Source organism: Ursus maritimus, unplaced genomic scaffold (assembly GCF_017311325.1).
Source record: "Ursus maritimus isolate PB19 unplaced genomic scaffold, ASM1731132v1 scaffold_33, whole genome shotgun sequence".
NCBI classification, from domain to species: Eukaryota; Metazoa; Chordata; class Mammalia; order Carnivora; family Ursidae; genus Ursus; species Ursus maritimus.
Genome location: NW_024425897.1, coordinates 29338251 through 29362320, shown reverse-complemented (window position 1 = coordinate 29362320; position 24070 = coordinate 29338251). Strand labels below are relative to the sequence as shown.

The window sequence follows — 24070 nt, the reverse complement described above, 5'->3', positions numbered from 1 at the left end:
ACGACGGCGCACCTCGTTCAACCTCACACCCGACACACATCGTGACCACGGCTCTGACAAACAGGAACGATTCTTCACGGTGCACGAGACACGGGCCACTGTCGACATTAACAGGAGACACCCAGTGTCACGGCCACCAAAACCAAGCCTGCAGAGAACAGGTGTGTAGGACGGTCAGCACCAGCACTCACCCAGAGCACCAACGAAAGGAAGGCACCGCCTTTCCCCAGCCAGGAGCTCAGGCCTGACGGGCGCAGGTGGCCTTGGGGGGGCACACTCGCGCAGCGGGCGCGACCCAACAAGCTCTGCTTACCGGGTGTCCATTAGGAGATGCACAACCTCTTTTCTTGGTGACTTAGCAAAATCTGCAGTTTATAATGTAACCTGACCTCACACCGCACACAGACCACACGTCTGAGTACAAAGAATAAACACTGAAACACCCAGAGGAAGACAAGGGAGAACGTCCTAACGACCCGCAGTCAGGAGAAGGTCTCTAAGCAGCACACAAGAGCAGCAACCATGATAAAGACGGGCCGCTGGGTGGCTCCAGACCGCAGAGTTCCTGCTCACTGAGAGCATTCCACAAGGCAGACCGCAGAGTGCAGGAAGGTATTCTACACGTATCCATCCAGACACAGAAAGAACACCAACAAACCACCGAGGAAAAGAAACAGCCCAGTTAACCAAAAAAAGGGGGGAAGATGTGAGCGAACACCTCACAAGAAAGTAGCTGCTGCCAGGAAACACACAACTTCACGGGCCGACAGCAAGAGGCAAATCCAGGCAGAGACACGGCCCGCACCCGCCAGCACAGTGCTGGGACCACACGCCTCGCCTCAACTCCTACGCGGCTGACCGAAGACAGATCGGCTTGGCCGGCTGGGAAAACTGCTGGGCGGCTGCTGTGGGTCACACCCACGCTCACCGAGGACCCGGGGGCCCCACCCCAAGGTGCACTACCCAAAAGTTAGCAGAGAGGCATGCATGCGTCTGCTAAGAGACGTAGAAAACATTCACAGACGCAGGACTCAAAACACAGACGGCGGGCCGGAGAAGGGCATCACGACCGGTGGAGCAGAGCGTCGTACGGCCACGAGAACGACCACGACCCTCGACCAGAAGCCACACCCGCACGGGCAGCCGGGTGGTCCGGAGACAGAAAAGCAGCCCTCGGGGAACGGGAGTGGTGAGGGGGGCAGGCTATTTCCGGGGGGCTTCCCCCAAAGCGCCCTCTCCAGCTGATTCTCTGTGATGTGCGTACTTCTCAGGCGGTTCCCGTGCTTCAACAAAACTTTCACCGAAAGCCACTGCCCTGCACAAATCCTCTGAAGAGCATCACCCCTGCTGGAGACGTCCCAGGCTATGCGGGCATCTGGGAAGTCATCCTGGTACCGTGGCTCAGTGCGTGGCTGCTCTGGCCGCACCCCTGCCGCTGACCTCTGCTCCGGCCCCCACAATCCAGACTCAGCACGGAGCCAGCGGACGTCTTTAAGAACATGGCCAGGCCCCACCACCCGCGCCCCTCATCCCCTGCTGACCCCCTGCCGCCCGTACTGTCCCTCTGCCCACACCGCCCCTCCCTGGACATCACCCGCCATCTGCGGGGCTCTCAGCACTGCCCATCGCCTCAGCAGGGAGAGTCCCTGTTCTACTCATCTGCTGGTTTACAGTCTCTCCTCTTATTGGAATGCAAGCTTCGGCGGGGCGGGGGGCGGGGGGGAGACAGGGGGATGATACACGATGTCTTTTATTCAACGTTAGGTCCCTACTGCCTAGAACATGCCCGACTCACGGCAGAACGTTCAGCGAATAGACTTCGGCAGCACCTGTGTGCTGAGCCAGCCTGCTGCTCCGCGCGGTACGCATGTGTCCCCAAGACAACCGCACACAGAGCACCACGCTCCTCACACACACCCTCCTGCCTCTCGTTTCTCTCCCAGGACATGTACAAGACTTTCAAAGGAGACATCATTATTTCTGGGAGAGAATCGACTTTTTCTTTTTAACCTCATGCACATAACACCTGTTTTTAAAAGAATGGGGTCAATCTAGGTGTCCCTCCAGATGCAGAAGGAGCCATACGGTGTCTCTGTGTGGGGGTCATTGTACGTGGGAAACTCCAGGAAGGAGGCAGGAGGACCCGCATCAAGTGGTCATCATTGAGCAGGGAGGGAGGGTCTGGTGTGGGACACCTGTGTCTCATCAATTTTCGAACGTTTTACCACACACATTTATTACTTCTCAACCAAATTAGAACTGTTAAAACAGCCAAGGCTGCGGCAAGTCCTCCTCACCAAGAGTGCGAGGACGCAGACGGGGGTGGAGGGGTGCCACAGGCGAGCCAGTGCAGCCTTCTAGGATCCCAGGATACAGGGATCCCTCCAAGGCCAAGAGCCTGGAAACCGACACCCAGGAAGGAGGGGATGAACCCCCCCCCCCCGAGGAGGGCAAGGGGAAGGGGAGTCCTGGGGGGAGCTACAGCCAGGCTACTCCACGAGGCAGGGCAGGAGGGGACGTGGCCCCAACAGCGCGTCCACGGTGTGTCTACACAGCAGCACTACCCAAAAGCAGCAGCACACAAACCATGTGTGTAATCTAACATTTCTTGCTCACGTGTTAAACGTGTAAAGGGCAGGATTTTATTTAACCCGATACACCCAAATATCATTTCAACAAGTAACCAACATAAGAAGCCATTAACGAGATCGTTTATGTTCTCCTTTGGACTGTCCTCAGAATCGGGTGTGCACCACACACTCGCACACAGGGCTCCTCTCAGACAGGAGCTGAAACAGCAGGCCGTGGGGACAGGCAGGGCAGGGCGGACGAAGTAGGTCAGACAGGACAGGCAAGGCGCTCCACACTGCCAGCTGCCAGCTACGGCTCAGGGGAGGCAGTGTGGCTTGGGAAGAGCCAATGAGGACATGGATGGCTGCTGAGCTGGGCAGCAGGTGTTGAGGCCCCCAGACTCTCCACTGCTTTTTACCCGCTTTTCCAGACGAAAATGCCCACAAGAGAAAGAAAGCAGGCAGGAGGGGTGTGGTAAGGCTGAGCGAGGGGGGCCTATAGAACAGGCGGGGCACTCAGGGCCTACAGCAGGTGCGGCAAATCCTCTGTGACCTCCAGGGCAGTCATCTGTCCTCACCTCAATGAAAGGTCTTGCAATTTTGGGTGCGATGATTTCTGTGGCAGAAGGCTCCTGAGAAAGGACCACAAACTCCTCAGCCTTCACTGGGAAGCCGGCATCATCAGTGGGAGAGCACACCTCAAACAGCTCCTGGATGGTCCGCTGCACACGAAACACACATTATTGTCCAGCCAGAAATGGGTCAGAGCCTCACCTGAGCATCAGACCGCATCACCAGGGAAACTGCCCAGTGATTCCTCATCCACACGTGTTAAGCTGTGTTGCCCGCCCCCCACCCTCACCACGCAGCAACCACGAGGACTGCACGCCAGTGACGGGCACCTGCGTCAGGAAGGCCATGGAGTAGTCGTTGCCCTGAGCGGCTACTTCCCGGATCAGGTCTTTGGTTCCGTTTTTCAACAGCTTCTCTTCAATGGAGTTACCACTCACAAGCCTATAAAACAGACGCGTGTACAATGACAGCTGGGCCCCCAGAAGCACAATGCCACGAGCAGTTGGGGTGTGGGAGTCCTGGTGGCACAGCACCCTGGACGCTTGGGCAGGAGCCACGAAGCTCTCCATGTGCTCGGGGCATCCCTATGTGGTGGTCAGGGTCACCTCTCCCACCCCAGCTCTAGCCACCCCCACCTCCCCTGCCACATCTAGAAATGTCCAGGAGGACCTCCCCAGGAGGACCGCATCTGGAGCACCTGCCGTCCCCAGTGTGGACAGCCTGGCACGCCCACTTATACGACACACCCCTCATCTTCACACAGTCAAGGCTACGCACAATGCAGGGCAGCATCTGCTTCACCGCACGCGTGTCTGCATTTTGCATTCTCACCCAGTGGTGTGCTGCAGAGACCCCCCCAGCCCCATCCCCAAATGGTTCCGGTGGCTGCTTGATGCCCGGGATATGGCTGTAACCCAAGCACGGGCATTCTCTGGTTCCCACTGCGTGCTGTGTGAACAAGCTACAGTAACCAGTGACGCCATGGGCCGGGCTCCCTGGAGGGAAATGCTGGGGACAAAGGGCACGCACAATCTCCAGTTCGGCAGACCTTGCTTACCTGATGTGCCCCAACCCCACGTGCCCAGTCAGGGGCAGGCACTCCCTCGGCCAGCACCGCCAGCAGCTGTGCCCACTGCTGTCCCGTCCAGGTGGCGTAACAAAGGCCATCCCACAGAGAGCCACCTACCCTCCGGATGCCGAGTCTGGGTGTCCCGGCACATGTGTGGGCAGCTGGAATGGCCCGTTCAGATGCTCGGGTAACTCCCCCCTTTCTTGAAGAAGGGCTCGTTTATCTTTCTTCTCAACTCCCATAAGAGCTATCTAAGCCTCTGTCTGTTGTGAGAATTGCAAATAATTGTCCCAGTCTATTATTTGCCCATTAGAGCTTTATTTATGGCATCTTTTGGCAAACCAAAACTTAAGTTTTCATTTCAGTGCAGTCAGATAAGTCTGCCTTTCCTTCCCTTCGAGCTTTCTGTTTGGCTTAAGAGACCCCTTCAAGCCACAGGAATCATCTCGTCAATACTAAGCTAAGCCTGCCGCTTTGTTTCTACGCCTGCGTACCTGACCCGGGGGCTGGCACTCTGGCCATAAAGCGGGCATAGCGCTCCGACCCCAGCTCTTCCTCACAGTCCGCAGGGTCAGCAACACGCGTGAAACGACCGGCACTCCAATGAAGCTGGAACCCCACCCCCCCGGCTCACAGCCGCGCTGTTCACGGCTCCCCCTCTGATGACGTGCCTTCCCCCACGCCTCTCCGCTGCAACCCTTGCCAGCGTTTCCACTGGCTCTTATCAGCTACCGTTCACCCCAAATACACTTCAAAAACCAGGAGGGCACGTATTGCATGGAGCACTGGGTGTTCTACGCAAGTAACGAATCATGGAACTTTACATCAAAAACTTGGGATATACTGTATGGTGACTAACATAATAAAAAATTATTATAAAAAAAAAAGAACAGACTCAAATTTAAAAAAATAATAAAAAATAAAAACCACTTTATCCAGGGGTGCCTGGGTGGCTCAGTCGGTTGAGCGTCTGCCTTCAGGTCAGGTCACCATCCCGGGGTCCTGGAACCAAGCCCCGCGTCGGGCTCCATGCTCAGCGGGGAGCCTGCCTCTCCGTCTGCCCCTTCTCCCACTCACGTGTGCACTCTCTTTCTCTCCCTCTCAAATAAATAAAATATTTAAAAATAAATAAATTACTCACTCACGGGTGCACACGCACGTACGCAAACACCCACAATGACGGCTTTCCTTAAAACCGTTCTACGTGTTAACGTCACTTTGAGGGAAGCACGTTTCACACACCAGGTCTTCCTGTCCCAGAACACAGCTCAGTCTCCAACTCACATCTTACCACATTTTGCACAATTTTATTCTTGTTTCCTACACATCCTGCACCTTTACTGCCAAGACTGTTCCTGATTCGTGGATTACAATTACTGAGAACAGAACAGCTTTCCCATTTCTGGCTAGTAACTGCTAAAGGGTCAACGAGTTCAGTAACTGCTAAAAGGGTCACTCAGGAAAACGCTGCTCACACAACACACACGGCACAGCAGACGAGCTGACCAGCAGGGAGACACACTCACGATGAGCCATTGAAAGAAAAGGGGATTAACAAGCAACACTGTCGGCATGAGCCGTCCAGACAATGAGAAAGATGCCTGGAAAGACGCACAGCAAAATGTCACTCATTTCTATCTGAGGGATACTTCTCCGCGGACCTCAGAAACGTAGTAATGCAGCTACTTAAACTCGGCCTTTGGAGGCAGGACTCTGCCTCGGTGGAAGAAGTGAGCGGTCACACGCACAGGCCGGGGCCTCTCACACAGTGCCCGCCGCGCTCCCAGCCGCTGGCACCACATACGCGCCGGAACACGGGTGGGGCCATCGAGTGCTAGCGCGAACCGGAGATCTGCTGTTATTACTACCGTACTACATGCTTCTGCAGGTCAGAAGTACGGCAGAGAGCCTTCTCCACTTTCCTCGGTTACGTGCAGGGCCCGTGACAGAGTGCGTGGAGGCAGTACACACGGATCTCAATTCTTTCAGCTGTCATTTTACTGACGGAGAACTCACATCGGACAGTAAGTGAAACACTGAAACATAAACCACCCTTCTGAGGGCCAGGGGCTCAAGAAGAGGCACAACCTGCCGCGCCGTCAGCGTGTATCTGTTGTGCCTAAGTGATGTGATTCGAGTGTGGTTTCAAGCAAACTAATCATAAACTGAGCAAATGCTGGGCCTAAAGAAAGAATAGATAGAGCAACAAGAACAGAAATCTGCCTCAGAAAAGACAAACGATGCAGCAGAAACTTCTGGAACAAGTTGCAGGGTCTACTTGACTCCATGGGGTGCTTCTGCTCCAGCGCCTCCTGCACCCAGGCCTCCCTGGACTCCCTGTTGTGCCCGCCACCCTCACCTGTAAATGTGGACGTCCTTGCGCCTCCCAATCCGCTCGCACCACTCCTGGGCCTTGGCATCCATCACAGGGTTCAGGTCGTTGTCGTAGAACACCACCGCGTCGGCCTCCACCAGGCTCACGCCCGTGGCTCGGCTGTGGGTCGACAGGATGGCGCAGAAAATCCTCCTATCTCTGTTGAAACTCCTCATCAGTTCCTGAGATGAAGTAAAGCCCTCGGGTTAGCTCCTGTGGTAAACGCTGGGACGGCTGGGACACTTCCTGACACCTCCCAGCCAGGAACAAACGTCTGGCCGTCCTGGCTCTGATGCATGCATCCACGCCATCTCCTGCTTACTGACCACAGACACCCCCACACACTCTACACAGGCCGGGCCTCACCGACAAAAGAAAAACGTCAGACTCCACCTGACATGGCCTGTCAGCTCAACCCGTAGGCCCCAGAAGAACACAGAGTCTTCCTGGGGAGGGACGTGTGCTCGGTCCTGTACCCTCAGGCAATGCCGGGGCACTTCACAGCAAAAGGCCCGGGAGTAAGGCTGAGGGAGCAGGGAAATATGCCGGACAGAGGCTCAGCCTCCTTGGGCGCTGCTCTCTGCAGTGATCTCAGCACCAGACCAGACCGTCACAGGGACGGCTCTTCTTCCCAGAGTCCACGTGTGATCTGTTACGTCACTACCAAAAAAACTTGTTTGTTAACCCCGTGCTGCATCTCCTTCCGGGCCCTTCTCGGTATATGTGCATGCGGATGAAAAGTCCCATGTGTCCGGGATCACACGGTCTGGCAGCCTGCTTCTGGCGGAAGCACTCTGCTGTGCTAGTAAATCCCATTCTGAATGCTCTGATGGCCACCTCGCAGTCATGCCCATGAACACTCGGGATGGTGCCACCCAGCAGCACGGCACACGCAAGACCTACTGACCCATTCAGCTGCTGGACGTGTGCGTTGGTCCAGGGAGGAGCAGTGGGAGCACTGAGCCCTCCATGCAGAATCACTCGGGCCGGTGCACACCCCACCCTGTGAACCTGTCTCCTAGAAAGCCGTGTGGCTTTGCGCCTGTCGCGAGTGCATGAAAACACCCGTCTTGCTGCGCTGATCCAAGCACCACAGCCTTAGCCCATCTGGCAAGTGACAGAGGGGTGCGCTGCGTGAAGCTGCATTTCTCGCAGGGTGCCTCATGGGAGCCGTGCCCACGTTCTCACCCCCTCGCAGGGTCTACAGGCCACCGTGCACCAGGGACTGCGCACGCCCCAGTAACAGGACACGTGAACTGCCGACCTGCTGGAGCCCCAGGACGTGACGCAGACTCTCCCGCGCTCGGAAGGGCCAAACACAGCCCCGCGCACACAGCTCTGAGAACCCAGGGCCCGGAGTGAAGGTTCAGGTGGACAGCACTGTGCCGCCAACCAGAACCAAGGAAACGCCTTCCTCCTTACCTGCCGTTGCTCGCTGTTGGCATTTTCATCGATCCTGATGTAGGTGAGATAATGGAAGTTCAAGAACATTTCTAAAATGTCCAGCATGAGAACCATCTGTGACAAGATCAGCACTCGACGTCCTTCAGATTTCAACTTCTGAAGTAAGATGGCTAAAGCTTCGAGCTTTCCTACGGAATGAACGACATCGAGTCCCTCGTAACCCAAGGCAAGGAAGACCGACCTCAAGGCCAGTGCAGACAGGTGCCCCCGTCGTACCTGAGTCGAACTGGACCAGTCTGAGCTCAGGAAACCGGAGCGAGCGCAGGGCCGTCATCCGCTGCAGCTGCTGCGCGTAGGGCGCCGTGTGCTCTCTCAGGCGGTGCCTCAGGAGCCTCATCCTGTGGCTGTAGAGGGACGGCGGCCTCGCCACCCACAAGGACGGGGGTGCAGCCACCACCGGGGGGATCACACACACCACCCTGAGGAGCAGAAAACGCCCACGTCACACATGCTGCCCACGGCGTCTCCACCAGCAGCTCCTCTGTCTCAGGAAGCAAAGGGTCAAGAAGGAAGTGGGCAGAACCTACTAATGGTGGAGTGGCCAGAAAAGCCCGGGTGCCTAACTGCAGTCACCACAGGGGTGACACGCTGCCGGCCCACGCCATCCGTCACAGCAACCGTGGGAGTGGGTCCTGCCAGCCCTGGCCAACGACGCCCACCCAGGTGCAAACAAGCAGCGCAGGGCACCCCCCAGAGACTGCAGGAAAGGGCACAGAGATGGCCCATTCCCTAGGAAACTCGTGTGTTCTGATGGGAATCTGGAGGTGCAGATGCTGTGTCTCCAGGATGGTCTGGGGGGAGAACGTGACCCCCAGAGCTGGTATAGCCACTGTGCCAGGAGGAGGGAAGCCAGACTTAGCAGGAAGAGGCCCTGCCGAGAGCAGCACCATGACGACACGGGTGGGCCATTACAACATGTGACACACCCTCCCGACCTCTGGGTGTCACCCACACCAGGACAGCCCCACTCTGGAGGTCGGCTCAAGCTGCGTTTCCCTGACTTGCTACCAAATACATGCAAATGAAAAGACCATTTGTCCCCAGAACACTGGTGGACAAAATCAAAGCACTAAATAAATGGATAGGAATTCCACGTTCACGGATCTGAAACGTCCACATGGCCAACATGTCCGTTCTTCCCAGTCCGACCTAAAGATCTGGTGCTAATCCAAACCTCAGCCAGTTAGCTCTGGAGATCACCGACACGCTGAACCCAAGGCTAACAGGGAAAAGCCACAGACCGGAAGGGCCACACAGCACCGAGCGAGAACAAAGCTGGAGGAGGGGCACTGCCCAGCAGCAGGTCTCACTGTGAAGCCACAGGGACCGAGACAACATGGTGCTGGTGAAGGAACAGGCCGACAGACAGGACGGAGGGCCCAGAGAGAGGCCTAATGCAGTCACCTCGGCTCTCCCACCAGAGCGAAGACCATCTGTCAACCCACGGTGCCGGAACAAGAGGACACCCACACACGAACGCGCAGGCGTGAAAGACTCGGCCAGACACCCTGGCTTCCTAATGGCGGCACACGATAAACCCCATTCCCGCAAACAAAGAAACCCCAAATAACCACCAACCAACATAAATCTGATCAAACCTCTGAATCCAACAATTTACAGACAATACAGGGAACAAAGCAACAGGTCAGATTATACCTTAAGGCACCAATTCAGCAAATCCAGATTGTGGGAAATTCTACTGGGAAAACCACCAGGCTTCCTCAACAAATAAACTACAGGGGTAAAAAAAAGGCGAGCTAGAAGCACAACTTACACATTAGGAGCGACACAACCTGTGTCAGCCACCCACTATGTATCCACGTGACTGTGATTCTGATTTGAACCATAAAAATATTGAGAGGGGCGCCTGGGTGGCTCAGTCGTTAAGCATCTGCCTTCGGCTCAGGGCGTAATCCCAGTGTCCTGGGATCAAGCCCCGCATCGGGCTCCCTGCTCAGCAAGGAGCCTGCTTCTTCCTCTCCCACTCCCCCTGCTTGTGTTCCCTCTCTCGCTGGCTGTCTATCAAATAAATAAATAAAATCTTAAAAAAAATATATACACACACACACACACACACGAGACAACAAAAACTGTGCATGCGGAATAGACACTTAATGCCATTAAAAACTGTTGTTTTTAGGGGCGCCTGGGTAGCGCAGTCGTTAAAGCGTCTGCCTTCGGCTCAGGGCGTGATCCCGGCGTTCCGGGATCGAGTCCCACATCGGGCTCCTCCGCTGGGAGCCTGCTTCTTCCTCTCTCACTCCCCTGCTGTGTTCCCTCTCTCACTGGCTGTCTCTCTGTCACATAAATAAAAATAAAATCTTTAAAAAAAAAAAAAAAACTGTTGTTTTTTTTTAGGTGTGATGATGGTACGGTGACTGTGTTTCTTTCAGAGCACAGCGACATCTTACATAGGAGCTCGTGTTTGTCTGGAACTTGTTGCAGAATAGTCTGTGGTTCGGGGCAGTAAACAGGTGAAACCAGACTGGTCGGGACCCAGTAAGTGTTGACGGCGGGCTGGGGGTACACTGGGTTCACTGCATCATTCTGCTTGTACACATTCGAATATTCTCTGAGACACGAGATTCTTTGAATGGGGGACAAAAATGAATCTAGACACAGACCCAGTCCCTTCACAAGCATCAGCTCAGAATGGATTGCAGATCTAAAGTGAAATGCAGACAAGAGACCCCTGGAAGAGGACGCGGGGCGAGCCTGGGTGACCAGGGGGTGGCGATGACTTTCCAGGCCCAACCCCAAGGCACAGCCCATGAGAGGACGGAGAGCTGGACTTCACTAACCCTAAACACTTCCTCCCTGTGAAAGTCAATGTCATGAGAAGACAAGGCACAGACGAAGAGAAAGTGTGAAAGACGCCTCTGATAAAGGACTGTCATCCAAAACACACAAAGAACTCTTAAAACCCAACAACGAGAAAACATCCCGTTTACAAAACGGGCCAAAGACTTTAACAGACGCCTCTCCAAAGAAGAGATGCACATGGCAAAAAGGTACGAAAATAGGCTCCGCGTGGTATGTCCTCAGGGAAGTGCAGATGACAACAGCCATGAGACACCACTGCACACCTGTCAGAGAGGTCAGAACCCACAGCACAGACCACAGAAGCATGACAAGGATGAGGGGCCACGGGGGTTCTCGCTCACTGCTGCTGGAAATGCAGAACGGGGCAACCATTCGGCTAGCTGGCTTCACCTTTCCTTACAAAGTGAAACACGCTCCCACCAGATGATCGGACAATCATGTTTCTGGTTTTTATTCAAATGAACTGAAATTTATGTTCACACAAAAACCTGCATGTGAACGTTCCCGGCAGCTTCATCTGTGACTGCCAAAACTTGGAAGCAACCAAGATGTTCTTCAGTAGGCCCATCCAGACAGGGGAGTCTCGATGAGAGCTAAAGAGAAGTGGCTGTGAAGCCACGAGAAGCTGTGGAGGAGCCTTTACCGTGTCCCGCTACGAGAAAGCAGCCCAGCTGAAGAGTCCGCACCCTGTACAATTCTGGAAAAGGCACAGCTACAGAGATAGTAAAGAGGTCGCTGGTTGCCAGGGTTTCATGGGGAGGGGCAACCAGGCGGAGCACGGGGGCTTCAGGGCAGCGGGAGGACTGCGTGCTGATGCGGTGGACGCGAGCCAGGCCACAGGAGCACTGCCGGGTCCCCCCTGTAAACACAGTGACCATGAGACACACTCGGCCACATGCACAGAGCAGAGGAGGGAAAGAAGACCCATCCTCAGGCTGGACCTGACCTGCGCTCAAAGCAGGGGATGGAGTGCAAACGGGGTTGACACTCTAGGTGGGGCAAAGAGGAAGCAAAGATGCATGGGGCGGGGGGGGGGGCTCACCTGGCCCCAGGCCCAACAGCATCTGCATCCTCCTTTTCTCTTCTAAAGCTTGTTTCTGAGTTTAACTCTTAAATACACACTTCTCATCATGGAACATTAACTTTTTCATTGGTTTTTAAAGAAAATGTTAACTTTGAAAGAACAAAATGGAGAAACCCATCAACCACACAGCAGTCTGTTCCGTGCACCCAGAATGCACACGGCTGCTGTGGCCCTGCATCCAGGCCAGACAACATTCACCCAAGCGCTGCCCCAGCGACAGGCCCAGTGTCCAAGGGAAAAGAAAGCCAGACGAGGACACACAGCCCTCCCGGAGGGTGGAGAGACCGTCTGGTGCCAAAGCCGGAGACCGGGGAATTGATTCAAGACAGACGTCTGAGAAGAGCTCACGGAGAAACTGTCAGGAACGGACTTCCACGACAGGCCAGCGCCGGAGGCCCGCGGGAGCTCACGGAGGACAGCGAAGCGCACGCCCACACGCAGGCCGCCCTACCTGTCGATGACATCCTGCAGGCAGGCCTGCCGCTGCGTCAGCGTCAAAATCAGGTCCCTCTGACCATTTGAGGGTGACGTGTAACCGCTCGCCGGCCCGGCCCCCTTCCGCTGACTGCTGTCAGAAGCCCCAGGCCAAGGTGCCTGCTCCTGGCTGACCACGGAACAGATCCGCAGCAAATCTCTGCCGTAGACGGGGGCTCGCGAGCAGCGCCGCTCGTTGACAAAGTAGATCTGGTCCAGTCGCTCTCTCAGAAGTCTGCTCTTCTCCTCCTTTGTGGGAAACAGCGTTGAAAATGGTCACTGAGGAACAACAGGCCGGGGCCTGGTCTCGCCAAGCCCCGCGGTGTCTCTCGCACATGGGGATCCTGAGACACCCGCATCCCCTTCTACGGCAGACAGCGACAGAAAAGAGGCGGACAAAACGGTGTGTGTCTCTGACTGAAAAGCATTTCTCCAGATACGATGAGATTTCTAACGCCCGGAAGATGGATATGAGAACAAAAAACGTGAAGGGATTTCTGCAATCACGAAGCCCAGTTTCCTTTGTTATGAAATGTGTTTTCAAAGTCAAATTCTGGGATTCAGAGAGATGATGTGCTTTCAAAGGCGTGTCTCTCGACACCACCATTAAATATCACAACCGTGCCCCCAACAAGCAGCTTCTGAAAAACAACTTCTGAGGATGAAGGAGTGGCCCAGGGGCTCCACGCAGTGTCAGTGGGGGGTGAGAGCCGTACCTGGGTTGGCCCTCCGAGAGGAGAGGCTGGTTTGGAGGCCATTCCAGGTTCTCCAGTAGCCAGGGGATTGACTGCCACTCGCCCAGGCACACCAACTGCAAAGCAAGAGGGAAGAGCTGGGAAGCAAAGCTATGGTGGCTCTGCAGCCCGTCCTCTGGCAGCTTGCTCTCGCAGAGCACTGACTCAAGTCCAAATCACTCAGGACTGCCCACGAAGCACGCTGCTCTCTGGCCGTCGTCTGAGCCATAAGTCTGTCTCTCCCCTCTGGTGAGTGCCCAGTGCACTCAGAGGAAGCACCCACACCTGAGGCCCGTGGTCATCCTCACCGCCACCACACAGCACAGCAGCCACGTGGCCACGCACACATCCCCTGGGACTTCACCCGCCCGCCTGCCCCCAGCAGGGAGTCAGCGCTGCCCTCGTCCTCCAAAGCAAGACAGAGGGGTCGCTGTGCCCCAGTGGCCCGCCTCCATCAGCCAGGCCACACCACACGTCCTGACAGAGACTGCACGGGAGGCACTGAGGACTGAAAGGGGCCTGGGGTGAGGCAGCCACTTCACAGGACTGTGAGGGCGTGGGGGAGGGATGGCTACTGCTTTGGGGGGAAGGGTGCCAGCAGCAGGCTCTGGTGGGGTGGGAGGAGGCCTGGAAAACAGAACCAGCCACAGGCGGAAACACGTGCCACGTGTGGGACACAGAAGTGTGGCCAGCCCCGCCCAGTCCCACCGCAGACAAGACAGAGACCAGGGCTGAGCAGGGACAAAGGCTTTGGGTCAGGAGGGGTCCCCCTGCTGCTTCGACCCACGAACCCCACCCAACCACCTGCTCAGCCTCCTCAGCAGACCACACGAGAGGTCGGGACCCCAATGGGAAGCCGGCCACAGACACGCCAGACGGAGAAGGGCCCAAATCCTGCTCTGTTACCTGTCCCAGGGGAAATTCTAGCACGCTCGCTAAATGTACTTGTGACCTTAGCAAGCCAAATTTCTCCTGATTCCAAGCTTCTTGTCAGAACAAGAAGTGAGTGGGGACTAGTCATGTTCAGATACCTCTGAGAGGAAGGCTGACAGCGACCTGTCTGTGGAAAGCAAGATAATCACAGCAGGGCTTTCAGGTTCTGAGACGCCACAGGCATAAATCATAAACAGCTCCCCGTTACCTCAGAAGCAAAGTCACACAGAAAGCAGCTGCAACAGGCAAGTGTTCCCGCTCAGAGCACCCTACCTGGTGCAGTCACAGGGGCCGGGCCCGGGCCGCTGGCCGGGGGCTTGCTTCCCAGGGCGTTGAGGGCGCCCGCCTGAGACATGGTCTGCATCACCACGGGGCCTGGCGGCCGCAGGTAAGACTGACCTGGGGCGGACACGATCTGAAGAACGCTGCCTGCAATCACACGAGCACCAAGAGGCGTCACTCGCGGGCCGCGCGCCTCCTCCGACCTGCTACACGCACTTCCAAACACACGGGAACGAACGAAGCAACAGACCAACAATCCAAATTCAAATATACTCCAACAAGGCAGCGCAGAGTTCAGTTACTCGGGAAAAAATGAGATTATTTCATTTAGAGTAAATGAAAAACTAAGGAACACAGTCACTTTTAAAGTCAAGAAAACGCTCATCTGTCCTTTGCCATTCCTGACTTGGGGTAATGCGGCGGGCACCCAGGATGGGCCTGTCACGCCTGCCTGAGGCCCCAAGCCACTCCCGGGGCAAAAGCTCCAGACCACACGTGGGTACTGGCCCATCCGTAAAGCTCGAAGAAGAAACATCTACAAACATTCTCTAGCCCAAAGGCTGCAGCTCTCTTCGCACTTAGTTTAAGGAGCTCACCACACTCAGCCCTTTGTGTGATGACGTCTGACATCGTCTACTCGGGAGGAACGTCCCCCCAGCAGTAGAGCCTGCCGGAGGTATAAACAGATGGCCTCGGCCCTTTGGCCAGAAGACTGAAGGAAGAGGGAACTGCACCAAGTTAAAGCTGACTTTGCTGCAGGCTTCCTGGGGCCCCCACTCTGCTAGCCTGTGTGGGACCTTCCCGCGCTGCACACACCTCACCCCAGGGAGGCTGCTGCGGGCACCACGTGTGGCGTAGGCCCACAGCCCAGGGGGACTCAAACTCTGGGCCGCTGCCACCCAGTCACTTAGGGCTAATCCCAGTGTGCCCCTCGGACTACTCGTCCTCTGCACAAGGCCATCACCACAGGAATACGTCGTGCTCAAAGGCCTGAGAGGCTCTGGTCTAGGAGTTAATGCTGTAAGATCTGTATGTGAAAAAACTTAACGTCTACATATTTTGCTAGTCCTCTGGTGTTTTTAGGACAATTTATTTCACACTGAAGTTTTTCTATACTGACTTTAAGACTAGGGGATGTCTGGGGGACCCGGGGGCTCCGTCGGTGGGGCACGCGACTCCTGATCTCAGGGTCGTGAGTTCAAGCCCCACGCCAAGTAGAAATGTAAAAAAAAAGAGTAGAAAAAAGTAAAAGAAAAGTAGAACGGTATCAGCTATGCAGCATGCGTCCAGCACAGGCAAGCAGGTGCTTGGCATGTTACCCAGCCAGCCCTCTCAACACCCCACAAGGGAGGACGCGTGCAGGCCGTCTCCAGGTGAAGCCCCTGAGCTCCCGGGGGCTGCCCGACGTGCCCAAGTCCCAGCGGCAGGGAAGAGGCCAGGACAACAGCAGGCCACTGGGTGGCTGTCCCTTACCTTGCAGCTGCAGGGGCTGGCCCGCGGTAAGCTGCCGCAGTTGGCTGTGCGACAGGGTGAACTTGTTCCCCTGGAACTGCAGCGTCACTGGGGTCTCTGGCTGGGCGACCCGGCTCTGCGGCCCTGCCAGGGAAGCCAGTTGGGCTATTTTGACCACCTCCCCACCTGCAGAAATGCAGAAAAAGATGGGATTAAAACCTCTGGGAGAACTTTGCAACTGCTCTACTGACGACCATCTGTCGTCCAGAATGGCCGTCTGTGGTAAACTGAAGCGTCATAGAAACGTTTCTTAGGTGTTGCTTCCTAACACTCTCAGAAAATAGTTATCTTCATAGGAAAGAGAAAATTAAAATTAACATTGGATCTTAATGGTTAACTTACTTAATCATAACTGGTAGAGATTTAAGATATCAGATCTTAATATAATTAACCAAACTCCCAACTAACATTTTACTTTTCTCTCCAACCAATGCCAAAGCAGTAAACATCAAACACGGCCGAAATCTGTTTGTAATGCGCTTCGGAGCTCCTAACATCAACCTCTTCAGAGAACTTTCAGAACGTGAAAATACACGTGCAATTCAGCGCGCAGAGCTACACGCGATTATACTCCTGTGAGTGCAAGAGAACGGGTCCCTAGTACAATACATCACACAGACGTGGCTGTAAGATGTAAAGGTTCCCACTAACTTGCACTAGACTGTAGGATTCGATCTAGAACGCTGACTGAAAAAATGCCAGACTCGACATTGCTTAACACATTTGTGAAAACATAACTCAGACGGAGTCCTGTGTACCCAACTCAGAAAGGCACTACCTGCAGGTCTTGAGTGAACGCCAGGGGTACAGAGTTCGGTCCCCCAATGGTTGATAATAGAAAACACTCCCCCGCAAGGAAATCCATGCCAGAACGATTAGTGACACCATACAGAGAACAGTTAGCAGAAGACCAGGAAAATACCCAGAGGTCCTGCCCACAGAAGCTGTGAACAGGAGGGAGCGACAGGAGAAGGCGCAGAGAACGGTGTGTGGACAGGACGCCCCTGGCCCTGCTCCATCCGCACAGAAAGAAGGGGAGCGGGGGGCTCTGCCCGAGCGCAGCTCCTGGGGCATGGCCCCCGCAACACCTGTCCCTGGCCAACAGAAATGTCACCCGTGCGGGGCTTCCCTCCCCCAGGCAGCTAGCCGGGACTGTAACTCTTCACTCACTGGCAGTGGAAGCGAGGCATCGTCATGAGAGACCAGCCTGACTCGGGGTCTCCTAGTGACACCCGCCCCCCAGCTTCCCAGAGAGACCTCCGCACACTGGTCACGCCCACAAACGAAGTGCTCGAGGGGGAGTCTGCAAAACAGTGGTGCCTACGACCGTCTCTGTAAGGACGCTTCCTACAGCAGAATCGGGGGGCACATGAGAGATGTGGAAATATGCTAACGATACTGGTCACGGTAAAAAGGTCTAAGAAAATGTAGTAACATTGGGATGTTTTCATCACCAAGTTATCATGAGACATCTCAGCTGAGCAGGAATTCATTCCCGGCTTAAATGTGATCAGAAGCGAGAGAGTAAAAACAAGTCATGGTTTTTAACAACCGGCACCAGCCCTCGTGGGCAAGAACGTTACGTGCTCTCGCCTGAGTGCCACCTGCACCGCGGGCTGAGCCCCGCGGCCGATGGAGTGAGGAGAAGTGAGGCCATCAGCACACCAGCAGAGCATGCGTGGGAGGAAAGCACAGCTGACGTCCGGGGATCAGGAGAAAGGACAGAGGAGGACAGGGCCCTGGACGTTGGCCCTGCAGAGGGCATCCCTCTGCACAGGTAGGGCCAGAAACGACAGCGTGGCGAAAGGCAGCACCCGGGCGTGGGGTTAGGGAGACAAAGGGAGTGGACAGCAAGGCTCTTCACACACGCTGATCGGAACACAACTTCCCGTGGCAAAGACGTGGCAGAACCGGGAGGGGTGAGGCCACTTACTGGGCAGGCGCGCCTGAGCCTGCGAGGTGAGCACCAGCCCCTGAGGCAGTGCGCTCTGCCCGGCCGGGTGCGAGGGGGCCTGGGACGGGGGCGGGGGCGGGGCCCGCGGTTTCGCAGGATGGGCTGGGCTAGGTGCTGCGCTGGAGGTCGAGGCGGGCGGCTGTCTCGGAGCGGGAGCGCCGGTGGAGGCCTGGGAGGTCTGAAACGGGGCTGCCGCCACTGCAATCGATAAGGTTTGTTTGTGCAAAGCTGTTAGAGGTTCTTCACGAAATGCAGTATTTTAAACCCGAATTTCAAAGAAACAAAACAAACATTTCATTAAAGCCTCTCAGATGAGAAGTCCTCTCTAAAAAAAAAAAGGGCGGGGGGTGTGGTCAATGGGGTGAAACAGAACTTTTTAGCAGCTGTGCGGTGTTCTCCGAGTTTGTCAGCAGGCCACGCAGTCCACTTCCGCAGGGCAGAGTGCTGGCAGCCAGCCAGGTCTGACGGGGGCCGCACCCCACCTGCATGCACGCACGGGGCAGCGCTGCGCTTGCACGGCAAGCCGGATGCAGAAGACCCGGTGACAAAGGCCGGAACACTGTCCTGTTACCTTCTGCCAGTCAACCCCGCCCTTCTTCACAGTGAGCGTCGGGCAAGCGGTGGCCCCAAGCGTGAGAGCAGCCTTCCTGAGCTCTCATACACAACTCTGACATGCGTGTCCCTGCGTCAGGGACACATCTTCACCAGCGCGCCAACAGCGACTCGACCAAAACCGTCATGTCTTGTTCGGGGAAAAACTACAGTTTCAGGACACCAAAAGGCCTGAAACTCGTGGGCGAGCCACGTGAGGTGCGTTCAACAGAGCCAGAGCAGGTGGCCCGCTCCCGATCAGAGCAATGGCTGCCCGTCCAGAGGGGCAGGGGAAGTGCCAGGAGCTCCGTCCACAAAGACCCTCAGCAACCCCGAGGGCACGCCAGCACGTAAAGCATACCTTTTGCATCTGGATTTGCAGAGAATGTGGCAATCGGTGGCCGTCCTCGCACGTGGCCCTGCGGAGTGGCCGTGGCTGTGCCAGAGGCTGCCGTCCGAGTTGGGTGTGTGCTGGGGAAAGCCACGGTGCGACCCTCGGGCTTTTGGCCATACTGCACGGGCTGAAACAACCTGGAAAGAAGGCGTGTGTGCCACTGAGACACAGGGGGCTCGGGGTACCCAGAGACGGTGAGGGTCCCTACTCCCAGTGTGGCTCAAAGAGGGGTCAGGGTTCTCAATGTGGCACTGAGCAGCTCAGCACAGGTCCGGGGCAGGCACTGACCACCCTCGGGACACACAGTGGCAACGTCTACCCCGGAGCTGGGGGACCCGGGATGAATGCGCATCTGACGCTCAGAGGCCACGGCACTACTGCATAGAGTGCAAGTGGACTGGGCGCGAAGCCACGTCCAGCAACCAAGTGGTGAGGCAGCACAGGTTCTGGTGGCTGGAAGCAGTACCGGTGCCTTGGAGGCGACAGTGGCCACTGTTTCGGGTGTTACCACACCGCAACATGCTCTTTGTAACGCTTTTACCCAGAAAATTGTAATGGCGGGAATTCTGTAACTTCAAATCCCCTGTGCAACACACCCGCTAGAGACAGCCGGGAGAAAGGCAATGACCTGAAGCCGGGCCAGCCCGAGAGAACCGCAGCTCTGCCGGCCCATGTGCGGATCTCACCGAGGTTTGCAGGCCCTGCGAGTGTCAAGCAGAGGGCAGTGTGCTCCCAAGAACCCAGGGAGGGCACGTGCAGAACAGCCAACAGGAATGGGCTCCAATCTGCAGAGCTGGGCCAATTAAACTCCTATTTTCCCATATCTGTCTCATTTTCAACCCGACCACGAGATCTTATGTTCTTCCAAACTTGCTGGATTTAACCTATGTTATTAAATCATTTATTTCCACTCCATCATTTAATGTGGTCTGCTCCTTTCAGCCACATGGCACCAACAAAATCAATTCTGATGTCCTTCAGAAGTCCTCTGTGTGGCTGTCAGGGGTGGAGCCCTCTGCCCACCACCCACGTGCACCCTCTCCCTGAGACAGCAGCCACCAGGGCAAGCCCAGGGCAGAGCAGCCTGACCTCCTCCCCATACAGACCCCTCCCACATCCTAAGGCTGCTTCACCACCATCACCAGGCTGTCCTTAGGAGGGCGAGGGCTGTACCGTCCCACCCAGTGGTGCAGACTGCCCACAAAGGCCACATGCAATGAGCTGCCCCCACAGACACTAAGGACACCAGGGCAAATTCCAGAGGCAGGCAACCCAGTGAGAAGGTCAGCCATTTCTTCACCCCACCAGCCATAGCCGGGTCCTCATGTAAATTCCCGCCACACATCCCAGGTCTCCCTGATGGGCTGTGGGGGCTGGGTCCTTCCCAGGAGGGGAACATCACCAACCCCATGGCTGATTCAGGGCCAACCAGGACGCAGCCGGGGACTTCGGTGAGCAGGAGGCAGCGCTCCACACCACGCACCTGCTAGGCTTCAGTCTGAGGGCCGCCGGCCTGCCCGACGGGGGCGGTGCGGTGAACAGCTCGTCCATGAGTTTCCTTGTCACTTTCTGCTTACACAGCAACTCTGCTTCGTGGCGAGTCATTTTATTCTCTAAGCCGATAAGATCAAATATAGAGAGATCCGTTTCCTAAAGAGAAAAAGAGCAAAGTTTTGCTCTGGGAGACTGGAGGAAAATGACTGGGAACCCAAGCACATCCCAAGCAGGACGGCCAGGCCCCGCACAGCCTCGCTCCCCGGGACGCGCCCTGAAGCCGTTCCGGGGCTCGGGCAGGCTGCCGGACCTCAGCATGCCTCAGTGTCCCCATCGTTAAGAGCACCCCACGTGTCCGTGTGAACGGAGAAGACAATGCTTGGAGAGAGACTGGACTCAGCAGAGGAAGGGAGTACGGACAGCACAAGTGCCCGTCCGCATTGACAAGGGGCGCCTTGGGGGAGAGATCCACTCATACTGGGGAAGCAGAGGCGGGCACACAACATTCGGCCCAGAGCCCTGGGGACACGCATTCCATGGGCAGGACACGCCGTCTGAGTCCCCACTTGAGGCAGACGCCCCGCGTGCCCGGCACCCCCCACGTGTGCTTCTCTCATGAGAAGGCGCGGCTGCACTCCCATCACGACATCGAGCATCAAAGCGGATGACGGCAAGTGCTGGCAAGCCCTCCCACGCCCTCGTACACACGTGGGGGTGTGAAAACCGCCCAGCCGCTCCTCAAAAGGTTAAACACGAAGCAGGCACATGACCCTGCAATTCCATGCCTAGACACGTGCGCACACCACACGAAGCTGGTCCGTCAACGTCTGCAGTAACACCACTCACAGCGGCCAAAATGCGGAAACAACCCAAGTGTCCGTTAACTGATGACCACATCCACACGGTCCATCCACACCAGGGAACACGACTCAGCCTTAGGAAGGAAGGAGATTGGGACACACGCCACGACCCGGATGAACTCTGAAAGCACTACACGCCGTGAAGTAAGCCAGACACGACGACCACACTCTGAAGGGGTCCATCTGTGCGCAAAGTCCAGAACAGGTGGACTCATGAGGCAGGTCAGATGCGGGGCTGCCTGGGGCGGGGAGGGGAGGGAACAGGAGGAACGGCTCATGTCTGTGGGTTCTCTCTTGGCAATGACGACATAGTCCACAATCAGTGGTGATGAATGCAGGCATTTTCAGAGTCTTACTCGCTGCTGTCCCAGGGGCTAGAAAACGCCCCGACACCTAGCACACCTCAGTGCTTGCTGAACAAATGAGAAAAAACACCACAACATAACATACACCAAGCTCTCGGAAGCCAGGCACACGGAAGGTTCTTCCCGCAGATTCGACACACACAACGGCCGTGGAGGTGCACGATTATCCCTGTCCTGAGGGATAGCAGGGCCCCGCAAACATGTACAACGCAGGAACAGGACCTCCCCGGAGACTGAGAGCGGCCCATGACGACGCTCGCTGAGATACCCGCATGTGTTCTCAACAGGCCTCACCGCGGGGGGGACCCCAGCTCCCCATCAAACACCCCTCACGTGTGCTGTTTCCCACACTCCGACGGCACACGTAATGCTAGGAACCCCTCCCCCGCAATTTTGGAGCCAGGGCTTGTCCCCCGCGGGCCAACTGCGGACGCAGATGCCGTGTCAGCGGGAGGATGCCCGGCACCAGGTGATTCTGAAGCGCAGGATGAGTGCATGGAAAGCAGCCTCCCGGAGCCACGGTAGCTACGCCGCGTCTGGAACCAAGGTCGGCGGACACGTACCTTCCAGGAGTCACCGTCGAGTGCCTTGAGGATGAGGGAGGCAGAGCGGTACTGCAGCGGCCCCGCCGTGTAGGACGACTCAGGGAGCCGGGGCTCCACCAGCCCAGGGTGGTTGCAGATCCTCTGCAGCCGCAGCAGGATGCTCAGCACGTCCACGAAGTGCCCGCTCTTCAGCGCCTCCTGGGTTCTGCTCGGGGAGAAATGCCAGCACCGCCGTCGGCATGTGCGCCATGTGCGCTGCGACTCCAAAACACACCACTGCCCCGTGCTCCCCATCAGAACACTCAGGTCCCAGCTGCCCTCCGGGGCTTCTGACTCGGACTCACTTCCTGTCCCCCCGCAACAGGCTGGGAGGCCAGAGAGCCAGGAGTGAGGGTCAGACAGGCACACAGCTCGCCACGCCTCTCCTGCCAGCGGAGGGCGACACTCGACGTGGACAGCAGGGACGGATTTCCGCCCCACGGTCATGAGTGCTGTGAAGCAAGGGTGGGCACCAGGGCGAGAGCACCTGACCCGGGGGAGGAAAGACCCCTCGGGTGGGATGCCAGCCCCGGCCCTGCAGCCATGAAGAAGGCACACACATGAGCTAACCACAGGCCGGGCCAGGACCACGCAGGAAACACAGTCCAAGCAGAGACCTCCAGGGTTTCCAGGTGAGGAGGTGGGCACAGTGTCCCCAGCAGGTTAGGGAAGGAGCCGTGCAGGACAGGACGGGGGGTACGCTGGTTCAGAGATCCAGGAGCAGAGGCAGTGGGATGGAGGGACAGGCAGTAGCAGAGAGAATGCCAGGCTTCCAAATGAGCAGCTGGGCGATGGACTACATGTTCGAGGACAGGACAGCCTAGAGAGCAAGTGCTCTGGGAATGCCCTCATGAGAGCAGGTCTGCAGCACTCCAGGGACAGCCCAAGCAGCCACAGGAGAGCGTGGGCCACTCGGGAGCCCGGAGGCCCACAGGCCAGTGGAAGCCCACACAGGCAGTTCTCAGCCACAGCACAGGAGCTAAGCAGGGCGGAGACACGCACATAGTCTGCAAGCTCGGCTCTGGAGAGCAAAGGGAGAAGGGAGAGGAGAGTATTTAAAATCACACCTGTCTGTACAAGGACACGCTTCAGAAAAAAGAGCTGAAGCACAAGTGAGCCCCAGGACCCTGAAAGAAGCCCCCGGAGGGGAAGAGGTTCACATAGGCAGGTCTGCGGGGCCCCCAGGAAGGCGGGGGAGACGAGCTCTGCCGAGAAGAGGGTGCAGCGCAAGACAGCAGGAACATGAGACGCAGCCACCACACAGTGACCAAAGTGAAGCTCAGAGCCCCTCAAAGACCCCAGACCATCACATCAACGTGCAACGAGGGAGGTCTGCCATCAGGAGCTCACGCAGGCTCAGGTACAGGCGTGCTCAACACTTCCCATTCGACTTGACGGGTTCGGGGGAAAAGCAGCCCCCAGACGTGAAGAGGGACAGTCACTTCCTGCTGCTCTACCAGGAGCAGAAGGCACACGACAGCCTATGTGTCAGGTCACCAGCCTCCCACAGCCACGGACAGGACTAACGTCGGGACCCTCTAGCTCCCAGGGCGAGCCCAGCATGCCCATGGCCCAGCCCTGCGGAGCGACGGCCCGGAGTTCCTGAGAACATGGTCTGCTCCTGGCAAAAGATGTGAGGGGCGCCTGACAGACAAGCACGGGCCTCTTCCTCGAGCAGCAGCAACCTCCACGGACCCTGCTCTCCGTAACCTGAAGTCGGCACCTACAGAAGAGCTGCCCAACAGCCTGCCGGGCCCATGCTGCGGCCTGCTCGCACCGCACGCTAGCCCGGCACGGACCGAGGGTGCTGCTGGGAAGGAGCACCCCGCGCTCCTACTTCCCACAGAAACACTCGACCACAGCGGCGTCACCAATGCCATTTGTCAGAGACTAAGAAACCACACCACAGAGTAAAAACGCACACTTTATGTTCTGT

At 56.7% G+C, this 24070-nt stretch overlaps 1 protein-coding gene and 1 non-coding gene across 2 annotated transcripts in view; both read right to left on the bottom strand.

Moving 5' to 3' along the window:
• LOC103678900 (E1A-binding protein p400) overlaps nucleotides 1–24070 on the bottom strand; it is a 109300-nt gene that overhangs the window by 40442 nt on the left and 44788 nt on the right. Inside the window, exons 21-33 of the mRNA XM_040620056.1 lie at nucleotides 22114–22300; nucleotides 20315–20481; nucleotides 18799–18968; nucleotides 17826–18044; nucleotides 15854–16018; nucleotides 14372–14527; nucleotides 13148–13242; nucleotides 12409–12680; nucleotides 8267–8469; nucleotides 8009–8178; nucleotides 6572–6768; nucleotides 3473–3584; nucleotides 3149–3292 (exon numbers count right to left, since the gene is read on the bottom strand). Of these exons, the coding sequence (XP_040475990.1) occupies nucleotides 3149–3292; nucleotides 3473–3584; nucleotides 6572–6768; nucleotides 8009–8178; nucleotides 8267–8469; nucleotides 12409–12680; nucleotides 13148–13242; nucleotides 14372–14527; nucleotides 15854–16018; nucleotides 17826–18044; nucleotides 18799–18968; nucleotides 20315–20481; nucleotides 22114–22300 (2257 nt within the window). The remainder of the gene's footprint in view (nucleotides 1–3148; nucleotides 3293–3472; nucleotides 3585–6571; nucleotides 6769–8008; nucleotides 8179–8266; nucleotides 8470–12408; nucleotides 12681–13147; nucleotides 13243–14371; nucleotides 14528–15853; nucleotides 16019–17825; nucleotides 18045–18798; nucleotides 18969–20314; nucleotides 20482–22113; nucleotides 22301–24070) is intronic.
• On the bottom strand, nucleotides 6989–7119 carry LOC121100073. Its single transcript, XR_005831803.1, has one exon. It is a non-coding gene; the product is annotated as a small nucleolar RNA SNORA49 (small nucleolar RNA).